At 44.3% G+C, this 21,069-nt stretch overlaps 2 protein-coding genes across 6 annotated transcripts in view; both read right to left on the bottom strand.

The window, feature by feature from the left end:
* Positions 1-3,304: 3,304 nt before the first annotated feature.
* Positions 3,305-9,781, bottom strand: SUPT4H1 (SPT4 homolog, DSIF elongation factor subunit). 2 transcript variants are annotated; one of them, XM_069067419.1, is made up of 5 exons: positions 9,571-9,772; positions 7,252-7,358; positions 4,913-4,968; positions 4,121-4,174; positions 3,305-3,673 (listed from the first exon to the last, which is right to left on the bottom strand). In XM_069067419.1, the coding sequence occupies exons 1-5, from the start codon at positions 9,637-9,639 to the stop codon at positions 3,606-3,608; spliced, it is 354 nt and encodes a 117-aa protein (XP_068923520.1). In that variant the 5' UTR covers positions 9,640-9,772; the 3' UTR covers positions 3,305-3,605. The 2 variants fall into 2 exon arrangements, with proteins under 2 accessions (XP_068923520.1, XP_068923521.1); XM_069067420.1 differs by lacking the exon at positions 4,913-4,968 and having other exon boundaries at positions 9,571-9,781.
* Positions 9,782-11,497: 1,716 nt separating this feature from the next.
* RNF43 (ring finger protein 43) overlaps positions 11,498-21,069 on the bottom strand; it is a 95,037-nt gene continuing 85,465 nt past the window's right edge. For all 4 annotated transcript variants that reach the window (XM_069067418.1, XM_069067417.1, XM_069067416.1 and 1 more), the window contains 7 exons: positions 18,960-19,034; positions 18,645-18,776; positions 17,747-17,848; positions 17,188-17,349; positions 16,759-16,861; positions 15,129-16,472; positions 11,498-13,109 (listed from right to left, as the gene is read on the bottom strand). In XM_069067418.1, the coding sequence (XP_068923519.1) occupies positions 13,066-13,109; positions 15,129-16,472; positions 16,759-16,861; positions 17,188-17,349; positions 17,747-17,848; positions 18,645-18,776; positions 18,960-19,034 (1,962 nt within the window). In that variant the 3' untranslated portion in view covers positions 11,498-13,065. The remainder of the gene's footprint in view (positions 13,110-15,128; positions 16,473-16,758; positions 16,862-17,187; positions 17,350-17,746; positions 17,849-18,644; positions 18,777-18,959; positions 19,035-21,069) is intronic.

The raw sequence follows: 21,069 nt of genomic DNA, 5'->3' as shown, positions 1-21,069 counted from the left end.
TCCCCAACCCATTGGGAAGGCAAACAATATGTTGATTATACATGTGAAGTCATGCAAAATATTTCCATATTAGTCATGTTGCAAAAGATAACACACATATACAACTCAACAAAAGTAAAGTTTAAAAAAAGTATGCTTCAATCTGCACTGAGTTCATCAATTCTCTCTCTGGAGGTGGGTACTATTTTTCATTATGGGTCCTTTGAAATTGTCTTGAATCATCAACCTTGGCTTTGTGTATCTTGAAAGCAGGAATTATCCTTCCTTGTATCCCCAGAGTCAGGCATAGTGCTCGACAAGGAGTAGATAACTTAAGGCTTGCTCAATTGAAGAGTAATTGTGGTCTAAACTTCTGTCTCCTGGCAAGCCATTATAGACTCTGGGAAGCTCCTGGGGTGTTTGCTTCACAAATTCAAGGAGTTAGGGAGAGGTTCAGTCATTTTTCATTTGTGTCTAACTTTCTGTGACCCCATTTCAGGGTTTTCTTGGCAAAGATACTAGAGTGGTTTGCCATTTTCTGCTCTGATTCATTTTACAGATGAGGAAACTGAGGCAAACAGGGTTAAGTGACTTGCTCAGGGTTACACAACTAGTGAGTGTCTGAGGCCAGATTCATACTCAGCAAGAGTCTTTCTGACTCCAGGCCTGGGACTCTGTCCACTATGGCACCTGAGCTACCCCTTAGGGAGAAGAATAGAATTATTAAATTCAGTAGGCCAGGAGGACACAAGATCATTTAAGTCTTGCATGTCAAATGTTGCTATTTTGATATTTAACTCCAGTAAAAAATGCTGCTTAACTCAGTTTAATATTGATATCTTCTTTGTACATCACCTACATTCCCCAATATATCACAGTGTCATAGGATCAGAGATCAAGGGATGGAAAGGACTATACCTCAGCAGCCTAGTCCAACATATAGGGAAACTGAGACCCAAGGATCATTGTCAAAGTCACACAGGTAGTTAGCATCAGCACTGCCACCCCCCCCCCCAAAGAGCCATCCCAAAAAGGGAGGGGGGGAATCCAGTAGTTCTAACAGATTTTTTAAAAAGCCTGACATTATATGGAGGGCTCCATCCATAGACCCTCACTTCTAAAAATCTATTACTTCTTTCCACAGCATTTATTTGCTCTGTTGTTTTTCCATTTATGTTGCTGTAGCCAATACATAGTTTTCTCATCTCCCCATGCTTCCCCATGTTCATAATATTTGGTTTGAGCTCCAACTTGTTAAACCATTTCACAATTAATAGGCATGTTTCCAATTCTTTGCTACTACAAAAAGGTGCTGCTAGCAACACTCTGGAGTATATGTAGGGCCTTTCTTTTTATCACTGGTCTCAGGATGCCTAGCAGTTGGATCTGTGGGTCAAAGGGGATGGATGTTTCTGTTACTTTCTAGGCATAATTCTAAATTGCTTTCCAGAAATCACACCAACTCACAGTTCCACTAGCAGTATATATGTGCCTTGTATAACTTATTTTCAAAACATATGCTGCAATGAATAAAAATTCATTTATTACTGAATTTATAGTAGCTTGTCATGTTTTCTTTTGCCTTTAAAAAGAGGTCCTCACCCCAGAAATCTGAGAAACACTGTACTAGAGCAGACCCTAAATTCTCAGAGACTGAGGGAGTGCCATTGATTTTGGGTCTCCTTACTAAACTGTATGGAACAGAAGCCATCAGAGCAAGCCTTTTCCCAATGAGGGCGTTGATATATCTGGTCTTCCACATCAGGCTCTCAAACTTCAAAGGGTGTTAGCAGGAACAAAGTGACTCATTAGCAACCCCAAGTGGCCAACAAGGCACACACCTCTCCAACCCTTACTAGATGAGGCCTTTGGAAGTTACTGTTTCATCAGGCCTTTGGACTGTAAGCCTAACTCACTTGAACAGCAGTTGACATCAGCTAAAGCACTCTTGAGGTACAGGGGAATAAGACAACAACTAGTTAACTGGAACAGGAGAACAACTGAGTTTGGGGTCAGCCTGCAGAGACCTAAATGAGGAGCCAACAATCCTAAGAACCAATCATGAGGAAGCTACAAGACCAGCAAGTGGCTGTGGCTAGTTTAAAGCTGCAAGGAAATCTTTTCTAAGTGTTGTGCAGGGTGGAGGGCAAAAATAAGTACTATATAAAGTATATGTAGCTGTAAAATGATGAGAGACAATGAATGCTAAGGCATATCATTCTTCTAAATGGGAAGAGCTATACTGTAACAATCATTACCTAGCCTCTGGTTTATCTGCTCACAGGCAGGAATAGCTTCCTGGGAAAGTCAGATGGGCCTAGATTAAGTTGGTTAATATGGGAGCCCTTTAAATTGATGGATGGGCAGGGAAACTAGGTAATCATAGTCTAAGTTTAGCCTTAATACACAAGGCTAGTTATGGGGTCTTAGGGAAAAGTCCTAGCTCTGCACTAGATATTACAGTAGTAGTAGTCTATAAATCATCTGATTTAAATTTTTTCCTCTTAACTAGTAAAAGTTGGCTTGAGGGAAGTGAGAAAAGATGGGGTTTGGTCAGACCACTGGGCAAGGTCTGGTAAGAACTGGGAATAATTAAATCCAATAAGGATGATCCCTAAAAACTTTTCTGAGTTGCCAACTGGAATTACTGAGACCAAGTATAGCAGACAGAAATGGAAAGCTATTCCAACTGGATTCAGGGTGTCATTTAGACCAATTCCCCGTCCCTAAATGGCTATACCCTTGACAGGAAAGAGAGAAGGAAAAATAAGAAGAGGAAAACTGTTAGAGGAAAGGATGATAATTTTAGAGTTGAGAGGAACCATCAAGGCAACCCCCCTCATTTTACAGATGAACTGAGGCCTAAAAGTATTAAATGGCTTATCCAAGGTCACATAAGTAATAACAGAACTAGGATGTGAACCTGGCCCTCTGGGGAGGGCAGGCAAAAAGAAAAAGAAAAGGAAAAAGGAAGATAGTCAGTAGCCCCTTCTTTCTATATGCTTCAGGTATCACAAGTTGTGATACCTGACACTTGTATCACAGGTTTTCACTGCTGTTCTAGACCTACCAATTCCAATACCATTGGAATTCTTAGGGTCGGGTCAAAAAGATGGCCACAAATAGGTCAGTAGGAAAAGCACTGACTATAAGAGCTTCTAATGATGCAAAACCCCAAATACATTAGCATATGAAGATTCAAATGGTCCGAAACTATTTAGAGGGCTCTGACAACTCTGAAAAGATGCTAACAAAGTTAAGAATGTGGCCTCTGTCCACAGCTGAATAAGAGGAGTTCTGAACAAAAGAACTTGACAACGGGTACTTCCAAATGAAACAGTCCACATTTACTTTGATCCTGACCCACACACAACCCAAGTCTATTGCTCATGATGGGATAGACAGCACCTAGCCTCAACACTTTCATAATCTTATGAATCCAACCCTCTTTCAACAACCCAGAATCCAATGTCCCTGCAGTCAGTCATTATTGCTTGACATCCCTTAATGGCTGGAGAATGGAGGGTGGGTAGGAAAATGAGTAGTGTTCTATCTGCTCTCCAGGCAAAAAACTCAGCAATGATAGGGGTCAAGAGCAGAGAGGGGCTGTATGTCCTCATGGTTCACTAAGTCTTTATTGCTGTGTCTCTGGATTTGTAGACCACACCTCGGCTCTTCAGTTCCCGAACAATTCCTGCAACAGGAGAAAAAAAAGCTGTGAGAAAGAAATAGACACAGAACTAGAAACCAAGAACATTTCAGCTATTATGTGGAGAATGGATGATAAAGGACCAGATTCTAGGTCAGGGGTGGAGAACCTGCAACCTTAAGGCCACATGTGGCCCTCTAGGTCCTCAAGGGCAGCCCTTTGACTGAATCCAAACTTCACAGAACAAATCCCCTCAATAAAAGGATTTGTTCTGGAAAACTTGGACTCAGTCAAAAGGCTACACCCAAGGGCCTAAAAGGACACATGTGGCCTAAAGGCGGCAGGTTCCCCAGCCCTGATCTAGGTAAACTCCTCTGAGGTCATTATGAGTAAGAAAGGACTTTGTTTTATTCATTTAGCTTGCTACAAGTACAAATCCAGGGGGCTGCCTGACAAACACTAAGTAGAGGACCCCAAAGAGGGACAGTATACCTTGAGGCAGGCGGCCAGTGACTGACACTGCATAAACTCCAGGCTTGAAGGTACCTAAAAGAGATGAAAAGAGATAGTTTTTGTTTATTGTTTATTCTAAGCTGAAGGAAAAGATGGTTCCTATACTTTCCCCCAACCTAATTTCCTGCCAGAAGCCAGGAGCAAGAACAACAATGGAACTGTCTGCCCTTCTCTGCAAACAAGGCTGAAGGGAAAAGGCCCTGTAATACTGTAATGTGAATGTAAATTTTAAAGATCTTCCCTGCCCCTAGGCTAAAGTGCACCAGAAGCCTGGGGAGGGAGGCTTGTTTTTCAGTAGACACTTTTTGATTAGCCAGTGGGTCAATAAGGTTGTTACATTCTCTGAGCCAGGAGAAGGCTATATAAGCCCTGATGTGTAGCTTTGTTTTGGGACTCACTTTGAGAAGTGTTCTGTGATTTGATCTGAATTCTGGGAAGCCGTTGTTGAGAGTCCCCCGGCTTTGAAAAACCCAGATGTGGAAACCCAGATGTTGACTGGGTATGGATGTAATGGTTGGACAGTTTGGAAATCTGTCTACTTGATGTTTCTGTCTTGATAATTATGCCTGTATACTTTGAGGTTCAGGGTGCTGACCTTTTCTCCTGAACAAGGTAAACGATATATGTCTGACTGATTAAAGTAAGCTTGTTAACCCATTTTGAGTTGCTTTCCTTTAACAAAGCAGATCCAAGAACCTGTGTGAGCAGGCACCCTGGGGACACTGGGGTGCTTGCTGCTACAAATACCCATTTCTGAAAGGAGACACTTACTGACTCGCTGCCATTTAGAGACCCAGCTGTCCTCCGGACTCATCATTGCAATGATTCTGTAAATGAGAAGGGTTGCCTGAGTTTCTCTTTGCTGGACAGTAGGAAGACACTGGAAAACCCTTGAGCAAGGTCTCTACATCCATTTTTATCCTTACACAACACCTAGGTTGGTCACAACAAACTGTCCTAGTCACTATCTCACTGGTACCAGAAACACTGTAATCATTTCCTAATCCCAAGATCTCTTAGGGAAGGAGTTCTTAACCTTTTTTTGTGTCATGGAACCCTTCGGCAGTCTGGTGAAGCCTGCAGACTGAGCCCACTCCCCCTGCACCTACACTGGTCAGTTTCTTAGAATAATGTTTTTAAATTAATAAAATAAAATACAATGGATTATAAATACAGTTAACAAAATATTTTTTTTAAGTTTACAAACCCCAAGTTAAAAAACTTTTGCCCTAGCCTAGGGAATGGGTGATTCTTAGAGATGGGCGGCCAGTGTAGGAGTAGAGCACCACTGTCCATGACTAATGTGACCACTAAACCCAGAGCTTCTGAGAAAGGAATGCCTTCCTGGACCATAGTACCCCCTCCAAAAAAGTTTTTCTTAATGACTTCCTTATTTACATCAACAGAATCATTCAAGCTGGAAACCTTAAGTCCTTTCTCTCAAAGACTCCTGCTTGCTGTCACTTCTCCCACACCCACCCACCAAATTCTCAAAATATCTCCAGAAATCTCCAATGCTACTGGGAAAAAGGCTTATTATCTACCACACACCTACGCACTCCCCACAGCATCCAGATCGCAATTTCCCCACTTGTAGTCTCTATACTCTTCTTTCTCTTCATCCTGTACACCCACCCCTGCCACAAAAGTCTTCCTAAAGCACACAACTAATGGACTCCATTCTACTGCTTAAAAACTTCCAATGGTTCTCAATGGCCTACAAGATACAGTCTACAAGCTGGCACCAGCCTAGCTTTGTAGCCTTACCTCATCTTATTCCAGTCTTACCTCTCTCACAAATACCCTAAAATCCAGTTAACAATCTAGCATTCCTAAAATATGCCTTTATTCATCTTGCTTCTGCATGTCTGGAATACATACATGTTTTCCATTTTCCCCACCCAATCTATTTTCTCCCTTCAATCTGCCTGTTGACATCCTTCAAAGGCCTAGCTTAGTCTATATAACCTTTCCTCATGACTCCAGCTGGATGTAATATTTGCTTCTTTAGGAAGGAATTTATGGGTGTACCCCACAGGGCCTAACACTATCTTGCTCACATTAGGGAATACTGTGTAATGAAAAGAGACCTGCCACTAGATGTGTGATCTAAATCTCCCCGGGCCTGAGATACTTTATCTATAAAACAAGACTAAATTGATTCTATTAGGTGTTCAATACATTTGGGGGGAGGGAGGGAAGTATGAGTTGTTTAATGAGGATGACGTAGACTAGGGGTTCTTAATCTGGGATATACAGCCTCCACAGGGTACCTGGGTAGATTTCATAGAGTTTATGAACTTAGATGGGAAAAAAAAAAATTACACTTTATTTTCACTATTCTCTAACTGGATCTTAGCATTTTTTTTTCAATTATTTAAAAACGTCATTTTGAGAAAAGCCCCACAAACTTCAGAAGACTGCAAGAAGGGTTCATGATGCAAAAAAAGTTAAGAACTGATCTAGATCAAAAGAGAGATGGTAAAAAGAGTCAGGATAAAGAGTTAAGGAAACTGTTTAGATGTAATAACCCTAGGAAAAAGAAAAAGAATGACAAAGGAGAAGAAAATAAAGTATCATTCACAAATACTAAAGGGAAGATAGTGGACTTGCCAGCTACCATGGCTATTTTCTCCTGTTTCTTCTTATCCTTTATTTACTACAGAAGAGGTAGTTTCATCCTGGAGAAACAATCAGGTCCTGAATTAGTCAGAGTCCTGCCCAGTTTAGATGAAAACCAAATGAAAATTAAAATGCTCCTTTGGGAAAGCTAGTCCTCTGTTCTTTGGGTCTTACTTTCTTACCATTTTTTTAATGCTGAATGACACCAGCTGCATACATAGTAAAATTATTACAATGTTCCATTTTTTTTCTTTGACCAAAGGTAGAACACTCCATAAAAGGAGCACCTTCACCAAAAATGAGAGCAACAACCCTTCCTATGTTACACCTTAGATTTCCCTTTAAGACTCCTCTCCTTCCTTAATATAGGCTATCCTTGTGTCTTAGTAATTTTACTTGCCATGCTGGTTAGAGCAAGTGTTAGAGAAGGTGGAGAAACTACATTTTAGAGAATGGTACAATTAAGGAAAAGAGTAAAAACTACTTACCCATCAAAAGAAGAGCTTGTACAATCATATACCATCTCTCGGTTGCCTTTCATCTGTAGGTATGAGTCACAATTATCACAGCCATCATACTCAAATTGGTCTATAGTCTAAAGAAACATGAAAGAGATGTAGAGGTAGTAGGTCCTGCTAAAAAGGTAGAAATTTGCCCACCACTATGTCCAGGGAATGTAGACCCTGGATTCTATTCTCTAAATTCTTCCCACCCTCAACTTTAACCTTTTAGTACTCGTTCCTTCATTTTCCAGGCCCAACTTAAATGGTACTCAGGCCCTATCTTTCCTTAATTTGTATCATTCCTCTCACCACCAGCTTTCTTCAGCTCCAGTCCCTCTCCCTTTCCCCATCCCTCCACCTGGATTCTTCTTTGTCATACCCTTCCTTTCCCCTAGCTTCTCATCAGCTCTAAGCACCTTAATCCAATATTCCTGCCTTCGCCCACCCTAAACTATTTCTCACCTCCCTGTCCCCATACTGCTATTCACTCTTAACTCAGTCCATCCCATACTCCAACAAAACTAGAGCATTCTGTCTATCCCAAAGTGCACCTAACCCCTCTTCCTGAGTCTGAAATTTCCATCTTAACCTACTGAATTCACTATCTTCTGAAGCACAACTCAACTGACCTCTCCTCTGTGAAACTTTTTACCTTAATCTTCAGAATTTAGGTTGCTGTTTGTTTGCACCCTTCTAAAGCACTTATCACACTGTGAAATATGGCTTTCAGTGTTTTTATCTCCTGAACCAGGCTGTAAATTTCATGAAAGCAGGAACTATGTCTTTATCAAAGCTCTGCATTTATCCCAGAATAGTGGTCTGCACCTAATGAATTACTGTTTTAACTCCTTGATTAAATTTAATCCAACAAATATTAATCATCTACTGTGTTCAAGTAATTTTACTAGAATCTGGGGATACAAAGATAAAATAATGAACAAAGAATTTACATTCCACCTTCAAATAATTCACATTCCTTTAGGACATAGGTTCACAAATGTGGCCCAGTCTTGGAGGTCCCTGAGACTGGTTGTGCGCAAAGGCTGGAGGAGATGAATTCTGTGTCCAAGGAAGGGCAGGCTGTAGTACTGTTTGGCTGTAGTGCAGTGTGCATGAGGGAAAGGCATGTGTAATAGTTTGGGGAGTGAAAATGAATGAGGTGAGATTATGTAGGGTTTGAAATGCCAAACAGAAAAGTTTGTATCTGATTTAAGGGCAGCAGGAATAAAACTTCTTGAGCAGGGGAGCGAAGTGATTGGACCTGTGCTTCAGATATATGGCACATCTCCAAAGCTGAACTCATTGATCTTTCCCACAAGTTCTCTCCTCTTCCTAATTTTCCCATTATTATAAAAGGCCCTATCATTGTCTCAGTCACTCAGACTGACAATTTAGGCATCAACTTCAACTCCTCACACCCACTCCCCACATCCAATCAGTTGGCAAGTCCAGTTCTTTCCTACTTTTGTAACATTTCTCTCAAATAACCCTTTATCTCTTCTGACATTGCTACTACCCTGGTACAATACTTATTGCCTCAGCCTGGACTAGTGCAATACCTTGATGTTCAGTCTTTCTGCCTGAGTCTGTCCCTACTCCAGTCCATCTTTTATTCAGCTGTCAGAACTGATCTTCCTAAAGCACAGGCCTTATCAGGTCACACAGCTTATTTAGTAAATACTAGTGACTCTATCACCTCTCAGTTCAAAGCTGTCGTTCAAAGCCCTTTATAACCAACCTAGCTCCTTTCGACCTTTTTCAGTCTTTTCACACCTTACTCACCCCCACATACCCGTCAATCCAGTGACATGGGTCTCTTCGTTGTTCCTCAAACAAGACAATCCAAATTTAAACTCCAGACATTTTCACTGGCTGTCTCCTATGCCGGGAATGTTCCCCTTTCCTATCTCTAACACCTGGCTTCCTTCAAGTCCCTGCCAAAATCTCACAAGACGCCTTTCCCGATCACCCGTAATGCTGATGCCTTCTCTTGAAGATTATCACCAGTTTACCTTGTATATAGACTTAGCATATTAGTACAGTAGTATAAAACTGATATAGTCCTCTGTTACACTGCTAGTTCCCTGAGAGCAGAGACTGGTGGTTTGTGGCCTTTTCATCACCAGACGCTTAGCTCAGTGCCTGGCACACAGTAGGCGCTAAAAAAACGCATGCTGACGGATGTAGCTACGACAGGCTTTTCACGTCGGGGTAAGGACCTTGTGTTTTCTCCTTCCCTTGGTTCCTTCTCTCCCTTCCGCCTCCATCCCCTTTATTGACATTCCCCAAACTCTAAGCCGGTACCTTGACCAAAGAACAGAGAAGACAAGCTCGCAGATGTCGCAAATCCTTGGGAACCGTCTCCAACGCCATCGCTGCCACCGGGAGCCAAGGAAAACTTCACCAATCACCACCAAAAACAGCCCTCGGTCTAGCTCTCCACATACTGTGCCGGAAGTATTAGTTCGGCCCACTCAGAAGGACGATAACATCCGGCGAGGGCGTGCCCCCAGACAGGAACTTCTGCTCCTTCCTTCCTTCCGCCCCCCCCCCCCAGATTGCCGCGAGATGGTCTCTCCCGCCGAGAGGGCGGGGCCAGGTTGACACCTGGCTCCAGGCCTGCTCCTATCCTGCCTAAGTCGGGCGCGCGGGGGCGATTTGGGCTGTTGAGGCGGTAGTCTGAAATCTCGTGGGGCCAGAGCGCGCGGGAGACGCTGCAGTTTCGTCTTCCTCAGGAAACAGAACCCGCCCGCTGCGCGCGGTGCGTCCGACGAGCCCCTCCCCTCTCCTCCTGGTCTTTGGATCGCGCTGGAGGCCTAGACGGGTTCTCGCCTTCGAACCGCGCCCCGCACTAGATTATCTTGTGTGGATGAATTCAGATTTTAAAGCTCTTCGGGGATTTGGGTCAACTCTGGGAACTTAAAACAAAAACCGACACCTTGACTTTTGCAGGGGAAGCGCGTATACGTTGCTATACCTCCTAGAGCGGAGAGTGACAATTGCGCCACCTTCTGGCAGGGCTGTCGGGAGGAACCCAAACTCCAGCATCAGTGGGAGTCTGTGATTCAGGAAGCTGTTAACCCTCTAGTACCCTACCCCCAACTTATTTCCTTGTACAAAATGTAAAGATAAGCGATTGTTATTCCATTCTCTCTGGACAACCGGAAGTGAGGTCCCTTCCACGTTTTGAGCTCAGCCTGTCCCAACTCCATCCCAATTCGCGTTCGCTTTCGCTGGCTGGCCTACCTTCCTCGGGCCCTCTAATCTCCCCTGGTGCCAGGCCCTGTCACCTCTGGCTCTGGACTGCTGCCGTGGCCGGCAGGCCCTCCTTCAAGCTCCCCCGGCACTAGAAAATTGTCTAGCTGGCATTCAAAGCCCTCCACCTGGCCCCTTCCTTTCTAGTCTTCTTAGACCTTAACTTGAATTTACTCTTGGATCCAGTCTTGCTATTCCTGGCACAGGATATGCCATCTCTAAAGTGGATGCTTTTTTACTGACATATTCCTGTGCTTGGAATGGCCTCCCTCATCTTTACTCCCACTCTCAGCTAAAATCTCACCTTCAGGAAGAACCCGTTCACTGTCCCCATTAATACTAGCGCTTTCTGTCTGACCTTACTCTCCCGCACCCAAAGTGTGTGTGGGGGTGGGGGTTTGTGTGAATATAGGTATATGTTTATATGTGCATAGTTTGACCTTGAGGGCAGGGACTGTTTTTGCCCCAGCATTTAGCACAGTACCGGACACTTGGGCTATTAATGCTTGTTGACTGACTCCTACCCATCTCCTACCATCTTGCTGTGAAATAGGCAATACAGAAAGTCAAAATTGACTAATCTGTGGCTTTACAGAGTGTAAATAAATGATGTACCTTTGCCCATCATCATTATTCATACCCAATCCTTAAGACCATATTAAATTAGACCATTTTAAAGTTTTTGTCTTTTTATAACTCAATTTGAAAAGACCTTATAATCCCATTATCTCACTTGTCTCAAAACCCCATGAAGCCTCCCCAACCCACCTATTCATTTTACAATTCAGAAAGCAATATTTTATTTGCCCAAAGGTAGATTGTGATGGAGCCATCTACCCAAATCACTCCTAATGTCTTCTGTACTTCTGGGGGTAAAGGGATACATAAAATATCCTGCCCTCAACTCTGTCGTCTCACCCTTTCCTAGCCCCAGTGATGGCTGGTGACGTTACAAAAAAACACAAAACCAGACCTGTTATGCGGATAAATATATTAGTAAATAAATACATTTCTCAACATAGTGCCTGATTCAAGCATCTTTCTGTGTCTGGTTCAGATATAAATAACCATGTGGGTTCTGAGATGCTGCTTCTCCCCACCAGTTTTAAGAAGTCCTGGAGCTTCCATGGAGAGTTATTCTTGTTTCTCCCACATTCCCATTCCAAAAAGGGGTAGTGCCTGAGAGGAGTGGTATAAGGCTGAAGTTGCCCCAGCCTTCAGCAACTCTATCTTAACTAGATCCCTCTTGCCCCTGCCCATTGAGAGCCAATAGCCTTAACTTTTTGTTCCACCCCCATTCTCCCTGGCACACATTCCCTATTACAAGGGTATCCGTATGATTCACATTGCAGAGCGGAAACTCCAAGCCTCATGGATCTTTTTTTTTTTTTTTTTTGCTTTTTGGAGGGCAATTGGGGTTAAGTGTCTTGCCCAGGGTCACACAGCTAGTTTTTGTGTTGTGTCTGAGGTCAGATTTGAACTCAGGTCCTCCTGACTCCAGGGCCAGTGCTCTATTCACTGTGCCACCTAGCCACCCAGCCTCATGGATCTTATGATCCTGTCTTCCTCCTTCCTATATTCTCTCCAGTTTTGGTCTTAGGACCCACATGCCTCAAGTCTCCTCCCTGCCTAGTCTTCCCTTTCCTACTTTCTCACTGTCCACTCAGTGAGAGTGAATTGACTCTCTATTCCCTATACCAGTGCCTTATGCCACTTGTAGAGATGGGAGAAGGGCAGAGAAATTCTGATGAGAACTACTGTGACCTAGCTTTAGAAGTATGGTCATGGATTTAGAACTGGAAGGAACCTTAGGGGTCACAGAGCACAAATCCTGCTTCCTGCCACTGATTTTATGGATAACAAAACTGGCCCAGTGTGGTTAAGTGACTTGCCCAGGATCACATAAACATTGAAGTGTTGGTTGCTTCTGCAACAGTGGGAGATTCTGAAGGCCAAGTTGGGGACTACACTTGGGCAGCTTTTTCAGGACCCTCAAGACCCTATGAGCCCACCCCAAAGACTGAGTGATTTAGGAGACATGTACCCTTGGCTATAAATATGTTAGGTCCTTTCCAGGGCTTATCTGTAACTCAGTGAATCACACAACTATACAGTGTTCTCTAGGGGTCTGAATGAATGTGGGAAATGAAATCATCTGGTCTCTGGTGGGCTGTGGATAGAGAAATAGCCCAGAAGTTACCCCTCAACATGACTGTCTTCAGGTTTAATCTGGAAGACAGCCAGGCTCGTAAAAGCAGCAGCTGGGAAGCCATGCTAGGCACTTCAGATCTCAGAACCAATATGTAGAAGCTATCATTCCAGAGCCAAGGGCAGGAAACAAAACCAGGGATATGGAAGAGCGCTGTCAACATCATCATCCCTTTCTCCTCCACTGGCACTTTTGAGTACAACCAAAGAAAGGGTGTTCACTGAGCCCCTTTCTTCTCTAGAGGGAGAGGGAGGCAGGGATTCTGAACTGGGCTACATGCCAAGTCATCCAGGGCACATTGTTGTCAGAGGCCTTGAGCTGGAGTCTGTCCCATCTCACACTGCCTGTTCACACAGCTCTTCAATCTCCTCCTCTGGACCTGCATTCAGAGAAAAGGGAAGGGCATAAGTCTCTAAACGAAAGTTTGACTTTGTCTTCCACCACCAGAAGACAGAAAGCAAGGCAAGGAGATACCAAGATAGAAACTGAGACAAAAGAGAATGGGTAAAAGGGTGACCAGACTGAGAGCCAATAGAAATATGTATGTGTGTGTGTATCCACACACACACACACATATATGGTATAAAAAATATATAATCTCTGGTAGAACTCAAAAGAAAGGAACATTAATTTCCCTCTCCTTCCAAAAAAGATATTCAGTACTGAAAACAAAGAAAACAAGCACATGCCAGGGCCTACAATAAATCAGTACAAGCATAACAAAAATCAAACAATATCTCTAAAAGAAGCGTAATATTTTTCTGTTTCCTAAACTCCCTTAGAATTTGTCTTCTTAGAGGACTCTGGGCCCAGATTGAGTGTGGGGGAGACTTCTAAAGCTGTCAACAGTCCAGGTATCTGGGCTTGGGAGATATAACTAGTAGGGGAAAGACAGCTGAGGGAGGGAGTGATTTGGGAAAACAATTTTTTCAAAGCTGAACCTGGAAATTAAGCAACTGTTGCCATCTGATTACAGCTGGGAGGTATGAGGTCCCTTTTGGGACAAGCTGGATCTAGCTAATAAAGCTATCCAGAGGGAATAGGTAGACCCACATTGTTTCCTTATTCTTGAGGGAAAGAAAGAAACCTAAGGAGAAAAGAGTACTTACTATATAGGGTAGGGGTGACACTGTTCTCAATAAATTATTCAACAAACATCTATTAAGTCCCTAATTTGTGCTAGGCACTGTGCTGGGGATACAGAAACAAAGAATTAAATGATTCCAATTTTAAAGAAGCTTACTTTCTAGCAGGAGACAAGTATATAGATGTGTACATATACACACACATACATATATAAATATATATGTATGTATACATAGGACAGAATAAAATACAAAAACAGTTTAATACGAAGTACTTTAGGAGAAAGGGCACTAGCAATTGGGGGATAAGGAAAGGTTTTATTCAGGTGAATGTGGTGTTTGAGTTGCATCTTAAAGAAAGGATTTTGAGGTAGAGTTGAGGAGAAAGTACATTCCAAGAAAGTAGGAGAGCACTAGCATGAAAGCACAGAGATTGGAGATGGGATGTTCAGAATAAGAAACAGGGAAGAAGCCCATTTGGTTGGATCAGGGAGTGATGTATGAGAATATAAAGATGGGTTGGAACCTGGTTGTGTTATCTCCCCTAAAAATGTGTGTGTGTATTTACAAGTTATCTCCCCTAAAATAATGTTTTTGTTCAGTCACTTGCAGTTGTGTCTAACTCTTCATGTTCCCATTTGAGGATTCCTTGGCAGAGATACTGGAATTTCCTTTTCCAACTCATTTTACAGATGAGGAAACTGAGACAAACAGGGTTAAATGACTTGCCTAGGATCAAACAGCTAAGTGTCTGAGGCTTGATTTGAACTCAGAAAGATGAGTCTCTTCCAACTGCAGGCTCAGCACTCTATCCACTATTGCCACCTAGCTACTCCTCCTCTAAAATATACTTATGGACATTGTTACCTAGCCACTAGACCCAGATGGCTCTGGAAGAGAAAGTAAGGCTGGTTCCTTTGCACAGCTCTCCCTCACTCAAATCAAATTCAATTGTAAATCACATCATCATCTCCCTGATGTCATGGTCCTCTTTGAGAATGAAAGATAAACCACAATGTACATATTATCTCCTCTAATATATATATCCACGTTATCTCCCTTTATGTGTATTATCTCTCCTAAGATATGTATCTATGTGTGTGTATATTACCTCCCCTAAAACCACATAAGCTTCTTGACAGCAGGGATCATTTTTGGTTTACTTTTGCTATTCCAATACTGAGCACTGTGCTTGGCACACAGGAGGCATTTAATGTTTGTTGACTGATGGACAGATCTCATCTTCAGTCCCATATCCTATTCCCACTCTTCCTTCTCTTTCCTACCACTCTTAATCTCACCAGGAAACTCACCAGGCTGGGCTGTCAGCACCTGACAATGTGGGTAAGGACATGTTCTGTCCTCCAGGACACGAGGACTCCATTCAATTGGTCTCTCCTCAGGTGGACAAGGACTCAGTGGGTGACAGTGGGTAAGACACAGCCATACAGGCTGCGAGCTTGAATAACAGGGTCCTGTAGTGTCTGGTAGCAGCCTTGTACCCAGGCCCAGAGGTCCAGGGATTAATGGGTGGGCTTCTCGAGGCCAGGGGTATGTTAAGCTAGAATCATGATGGGGAAGGGCTTGGAAGCTAGGGATCACAGGAACATCCTGGGGTGGGGTGGTTGAGGTAGGCTCTAGGAGCCCCCTCCGTTTCCTCTGTTGGTGTCGTGTCAAGACAGCAGATCTCTGTAAAACTAAAGGGCTAGGAAGATGAGCAGGGCTGGGACCAGAGTTTTCTTCAGAGCCACAGTGTGACTCTGTGAGAGCCCGAGACCTTGGATAAGAGAGCTGCCTAGACAGGGATGGGGAGATATATTTGGGGGCTTTTTGGACAAGAGGTGGTGGCTCTGACTGGGATTCTGTCTGGGAAGCTGTGAGCCTGAGCTGGGGTAGTCCAGTTTCTGGGCTAGCTTTCTTGCCATGCCACTGGAAGCGCTTTTTGTAATGATGGTGCCGATGTTTATGGTAGTGGATATGGCTGGACATCTGGACATCCACTTTTGGCACCACTGAGTCCAGAGAGCGAGGCCGATAACCTATACTGGGCTGTACCTCCTCCCGAGTCTCACCTTCAGGGCTACAATATACCAAAGGGTCAAAGTCACTAAGGGAACTTCGGAAGGTAGAGCTGCTGCCATGGATGCCCTGAAGGCTAATGTCTGTGCAATTGACCACTGAGTCACTGGAAGAACCATGGCAGGGCCCAGAACTGGAGTCACTGGCTGGTCCATCTGCCAGGTAGCCACTTCTCTCTGTATGATAGCTCTCCCCTGATCCACTGCTATCATGCGGCCTTGACCATCGTGGAGAGGCTGAGCAAGCTGAAGGATGCTGCATGGAACAGGCTCTGAGGCGGCCCAGTCTCCAGTTATCAGCACGGAGACGCTGAGGAGCTGCTGGACGAGGCTGAGCGCATGCATGTCCAAGATGCAAAGTTCTGGGTGGACGATGATGCCAAGAAACATGCTCCATGGATGATAAAAAGGGGCCAGGTCGAGGAGGTTGGGCTATTGGAGTCTGTGAAGAGCCCTGCAAGTATGCTGCAGGGAGATGATAGTGGGCATGACCAGGATGCTGGCGAATGAGATGGAGTCTTCTGCCAGGTTCTTGGTATGGACGTGGGGGTCTTGAGGACTGGGAAAATGGATCTCCCTCTAGAAAAAGAGAAGAATTTCCAGATTTGGCACTACTCATTTGATGGCTTAGGGAAACAAAGACCTCAACTGCCATCCCTCACCTTCACATACACACATCCTCTGAAATTCTGCCTCTTTTCTTTTCCTCCAACTTGGATGGTCTCTCCCATGAGGACCTGTCCAGTACATCTATTCCACCACCTTTCATCTACTACTGGAACACTTTCCTCCTTGGTTCTATGTCCTGTCAACCTTCCTCAAAAGACCTTTTACTCTAGGGAAGTCCTTGGCTCAAATCACCTACCTATGATGTTGAACATGCAGAGTGGGCAGGTCTGGTGCTGATGCAGCCAAGGGTCCACACAGGTACGGTGGAATTCATGGTGGCAGGAAATGACCCGTAGCTCCTAGAGGTAATGAGAAACCCCAAAGGATCAAGACCCAAAAGGATATGGAGCCATAAAAATATAAAGAACCCAGGATCTCACCTTTCTACCCCAACTTCTTGCTGTCTCTTCCTCCTACCTCCAAGAAAAATAAGAAAATGGACAGAACCTGAGAACCCTGGGGCTTTCTCCCCAACTTCCAACTTGGAGAGGGGAGGCAAGAACAGAAGAAACTAATGTAACCCCACCAATGCATCATATGAAGGGCTTTCCCTACATAGGGTCCTCTGAAGCTCCAGTCCTTCTTTCCTGAGGTCAAGTTGGGGAACTAGGAGGTACTTCCTTACCTGCCCATCTGTAAACTCTTCTAGGCAGATTGCACAGATGGGTGTAGAGCTGCAGTTGCTCCCAGAGTCAGACCACTGGGATTGGACTTGTCTGCAATTGGTCCTGTACCTTCGAGTGGCCAACTGGCTGATGGCCCAAGCTATTCGTTGTTGCAAGGGTTCCTAGGGAAAGAAGTGTAGGCTTAAGAATGATATTAGCTGCCCCCTCAGCCCCAGAACTCTAGCCCTTACCTGGTACCCTCAGCCATAGGACCAAATCCTTTTTCCCCCCAAGAGTCCCCAAAGTGAAGCCTAAAATATAATTACTTCACCATTACATTGTACTTGGCAGTTACTCCTTTTTAAATCCCTCTTCCTCTGTTCTTCTCTACCACACAGGTTCATACTGTTCATACAGAAAATCCTCACATCTCCAAAGGGGATCAATGAGAGAAGCTAGAATAGTGGGTGGGGGCTTGGATGAGAACAGCAGATACAGTTGAAACTGAACTGAACATACTATCCATTCTGCCTTTGTTGCTCCCCACCACCACCAAAAAGGGGAGCCCACCAATCTCACCGGCCTGTGGCGGGGGCGGCATCGGATCCGTAGCACAGAAGCAAGGATGACCACAAAGATGATGCCCACCACAGTGAGGAGGATCCACACATCATAATCTGGCTATATAGGAGGCAGAAGGGAGAAGGGCAATAATACAAGTGTGATCCAGGTCAGAGACAGATGAAATTTGGGGACCCAGAAGGTTATCACCACCCATTCTCACCACTAGTTCTTCCAACTGATTGGTTTTAGATTAGGAATAGGGTGTTGGGTCTCCCTTTCCAGGGATACTTCCAAGGGGATTATTTCCATATTCATCTAACAGGAATGAAATGGAAACTATTGAGTTTTAGAGAATAAGAAAAAGGATGCTTTGGTAAAGTCACAGTGAAGTACAAATAGAATGGAGTCCTCGTTGAGTTGCACTGTAGCATGGCAAAAAAAAGTCACTGGGGATCAAGAACCCTAGATTCTAGTCCTAGCTCTGTTATTAATTGTACAACCTTGAGCAAGTCACTTAATCTCTGTTTCAACTGCTTCTAATTATAAAATCCTGGAGCTGGAAGAGACTTTACAAACACAGTCATCTCAGTTTATAGTGTAGAAAATGAAGGCTCAGAAGTGAACTGACTTGGCCAAGGTCACACACCAGCAGCAGAGAGAAGCTGAAAACCCAGGGCTCCTGACTCCTGGGCTACTTTGCTATCTTTCTTTCAGTGATCAACACAAAAGGTAAAACCAGGGATAACATTCAAGGAGGCTCCAGAACAGTCCTGCCCCCTCCATATACACATACCTCTGCTGCTCTTCAAAGGACAACATGATAAATAGCATCCTGAGAGAGAAGGAGTCCATCAGGTCCTGTCCCACTCCCACAGATAAAAGGTAGAAGATAGTGGGAGCAGGGAATGCTCACCCAAGCTGGGGGCTCCTTTAGCTCAATTCGCACATGGGCCTTTTGGTTCTTGTACACAAACTCCATCAACTTCTCAGCATCCTTGTCCCAAATCAACACTACTGGCCACCTCAATCCCAGGGGCTGCTGCAGCTGAATGAGATAAAGCATGGTAAATCACCATCTAGAGTCCCCTCTTTCCACCTCCCTCAACTTTAAGAGCCCTGCTGCCCCAGGGCCTTGCTGACACCTGATCCTTAGTTCCCCTTCCCCAGGCCCTTGAGAGATCATGGATCTATTTATCCTCCTTCAATGTCCTGAAAGGCTTCCTGGTACCTGCTCAGCAGCTGCACGATCCTCAGTGATATCAAAGAGGACAGCACTTGCTCCTCTCTCACCTGCCATCCGGGCCTGAAAGAGACACAAAAAATAAAGTCAGGAGTCTCAAACAGACATACTTATCTATATCTGAGTTCCAGGCATTTTTTCCAGCTGTTCCCCAATGCCTGGCAGGCCCTCCCTTCTTCCTTTTTGTTAACCTCCCTGTTGTTAATGTTGTTCAGTCCTTTTCAGTCATGTCTGACTCTTTGTGACCCTATTTGGAGTTTTCTTGGCAAAAAAACTGGAGTAGTTTGCCACATCCTTCTCCAGCTCATTTCACAGATGAGGAAACTGAAGCAAACAGGGTTAAGTGACTTGCCCACAGCTAGTCAATGTTTGAGGTCAAAATTGAATTCCTGACTACAGGCCCAGCATTCTATTTACTGGGCTACCTAGCCACCCATTAACTTCCCTGGCTTCCTTTAAGTTCCAACTAAAATCCTACCCTCTACAGAAGTCTTCCCTCTATTAATTATTTCCTATTTATCCTGTAAATGGACTGCTTTGTAAAAATTGTTTGCATATTGTCTCCCCCAATTAGATTATGAGTTCCTTGAGGGCAAGGGCTGTCTTTTGCCTCTTTTTGTATCCTCAGCACTTAGCACAGTGCCTGGCACATAGTTTACTGATTGATTATATCCTAGTCACATTATTTCACACATTCCTGCTTATGAATAGGGTACTTTTTATGATGCACCACATGTACACATACATAAAAGAGTCCCTGTATCCTAGGCTCCGCAGCAACACTTCCCCCTCCTTATATGCATGTTTACTCTGCTCCTCAAAGGAAAAGAGAAAGGTACTCTCAGTATAGGTCCCTTAAGCAGGAGTACCACATCTGTCTGTTCCTTTTTCCTTCCCAGAGGTGAGAGACCACAGAGATCTTGGCTCTGGGGAGGCCAGCCTTTGCTTAAGAGCAGAGCCCAGGGCCTAATTCTTTAAGTGGTGCTTTGAGAACCTAGGACAACATTGCTAATGGACTCTCTCCTTCCTGTTTCCCATGGCCCTACAACAGTCCACCTTAAAAGTTTCTCCTCTTCCACATATTCACCTGTCTCCCTTACACACACACTGGTTGGCTTTGGAACCCTGCCAGGACTGCTAGCTCTTTCTTTGGCTTCAGTTCAAGATAACTTAAAGGAGTCTATATTCTTAGCTCTGTCCCCTAACTCTTGCTGGATGGTATCATCAGGAGACAGGGGAGAAGACAAGTGAGAGGATATTTCTACCCCAAAACAGATAGAAGATAATGGTGAAAGGAAACTAATTTTCCCTGAGCAGATACACAGACATAAAAAAAGATACACGTGGAAGAGAAAGCTAATAAAACTAAACCAGGTTGTATATGGGAGACATTTTTTTTGGTGGGAGTGGGGGAGGGGGAGTATTGCCAGGGTGATAGCTTCCAACTCCTCTCACTTCAGTAAAAGGCTCTTTTAGCCACTAGCCAGCTTATATTCCAGTGCAAACTATTTTATCTCAATGATAACATCTTAGTTCCATGGATTCCCCAGATAAGTTACCCCACTGCCTGGAGTTGCCTGCTATGGTCTGAGGCTTCCTTAGCAGCAAGGAAGGAGTTAACCTAAATGTATGAGGTGGTGGCAGGAAGAGGAGCAGAGTGTGGGGCTGGAATTTACTTACACTTTTTTTTTTCTTCCAGTTCTTTGATCTCTGTGTCCCAGGAAGAGCCTGTCAGGGCAGGTCTCTTGCCAGGCAGGCTCCACCAGGCTTCCCTCTCCCCTGAGGGGGGCCCCTTAGTGCCAGCAGCCTCTGGGCAAGGGAGCCTGGGGGGAAGGGGAAGGAGATACCAAGGCAATACCCTCTGTGACAAGAAAGAGTATAAGGGCAAGAGCAATCTTCTAAATCTCACCCATTCATTCCTCCCAAGACAGGGCTAAGTAGCCTGTGGCCTGTCCCAGTTCTAAGACAAAAGCTCAAAAAGTCAATTGCTTGGAAAGTCACAGAATGTTATAGAATCAGAGTGCAAGAGGTTGTTTAGATCAGTCCTGTGCCCCCAGGCACTTAGCTATCCTTGAAAAAAGGAAGGTCTATAGTTTTC

Source organism: Petaurus breviceps, unplaced genomic scaffold, assembly GCF_028583685.1.
Source record: "Petaurus breviceps papuanus isolate PSGF00001 unplaced genomic scaffold, PetGlider_PUasm1.0 90750, whole genome shotgun sequence".
Lineage (NCBI taxonomy): Eukaryota > Metazoa > Chordata > Mammalia > Diprotodontia > Petauridae > Petaurus > Petaurus breviceps.
This window is presented reverse-complemented; position numbering and strand designations above follow the sequence as displayed.

Excerpts from the sequence above, each read along its gene's own strand:
- SUPT4H1 (XM_069067419.1), bottom strand. The coding sequence starts at position 9,639 with ATGGCGTTGGAGACGGTTCCCAAGGATTTGCGACATCTGCGAGCTTGT. Across the intron at positions 4,969-7,251 it reads ACAAGCTCTTCTTTTGATGG|AATCATTGCAATGATGAGTC; the intron begins GTAAGTAGTTTT and ends TCTCATTTACAG. Across the intron at positions 4,175-4,912 it reads CTCTAAATGGCAGCGAGTCA|GTACCTTCAAGCCTGGAGTT; the intron begins GTAAGTGTCTCC and ends CATCTCTTTTAG.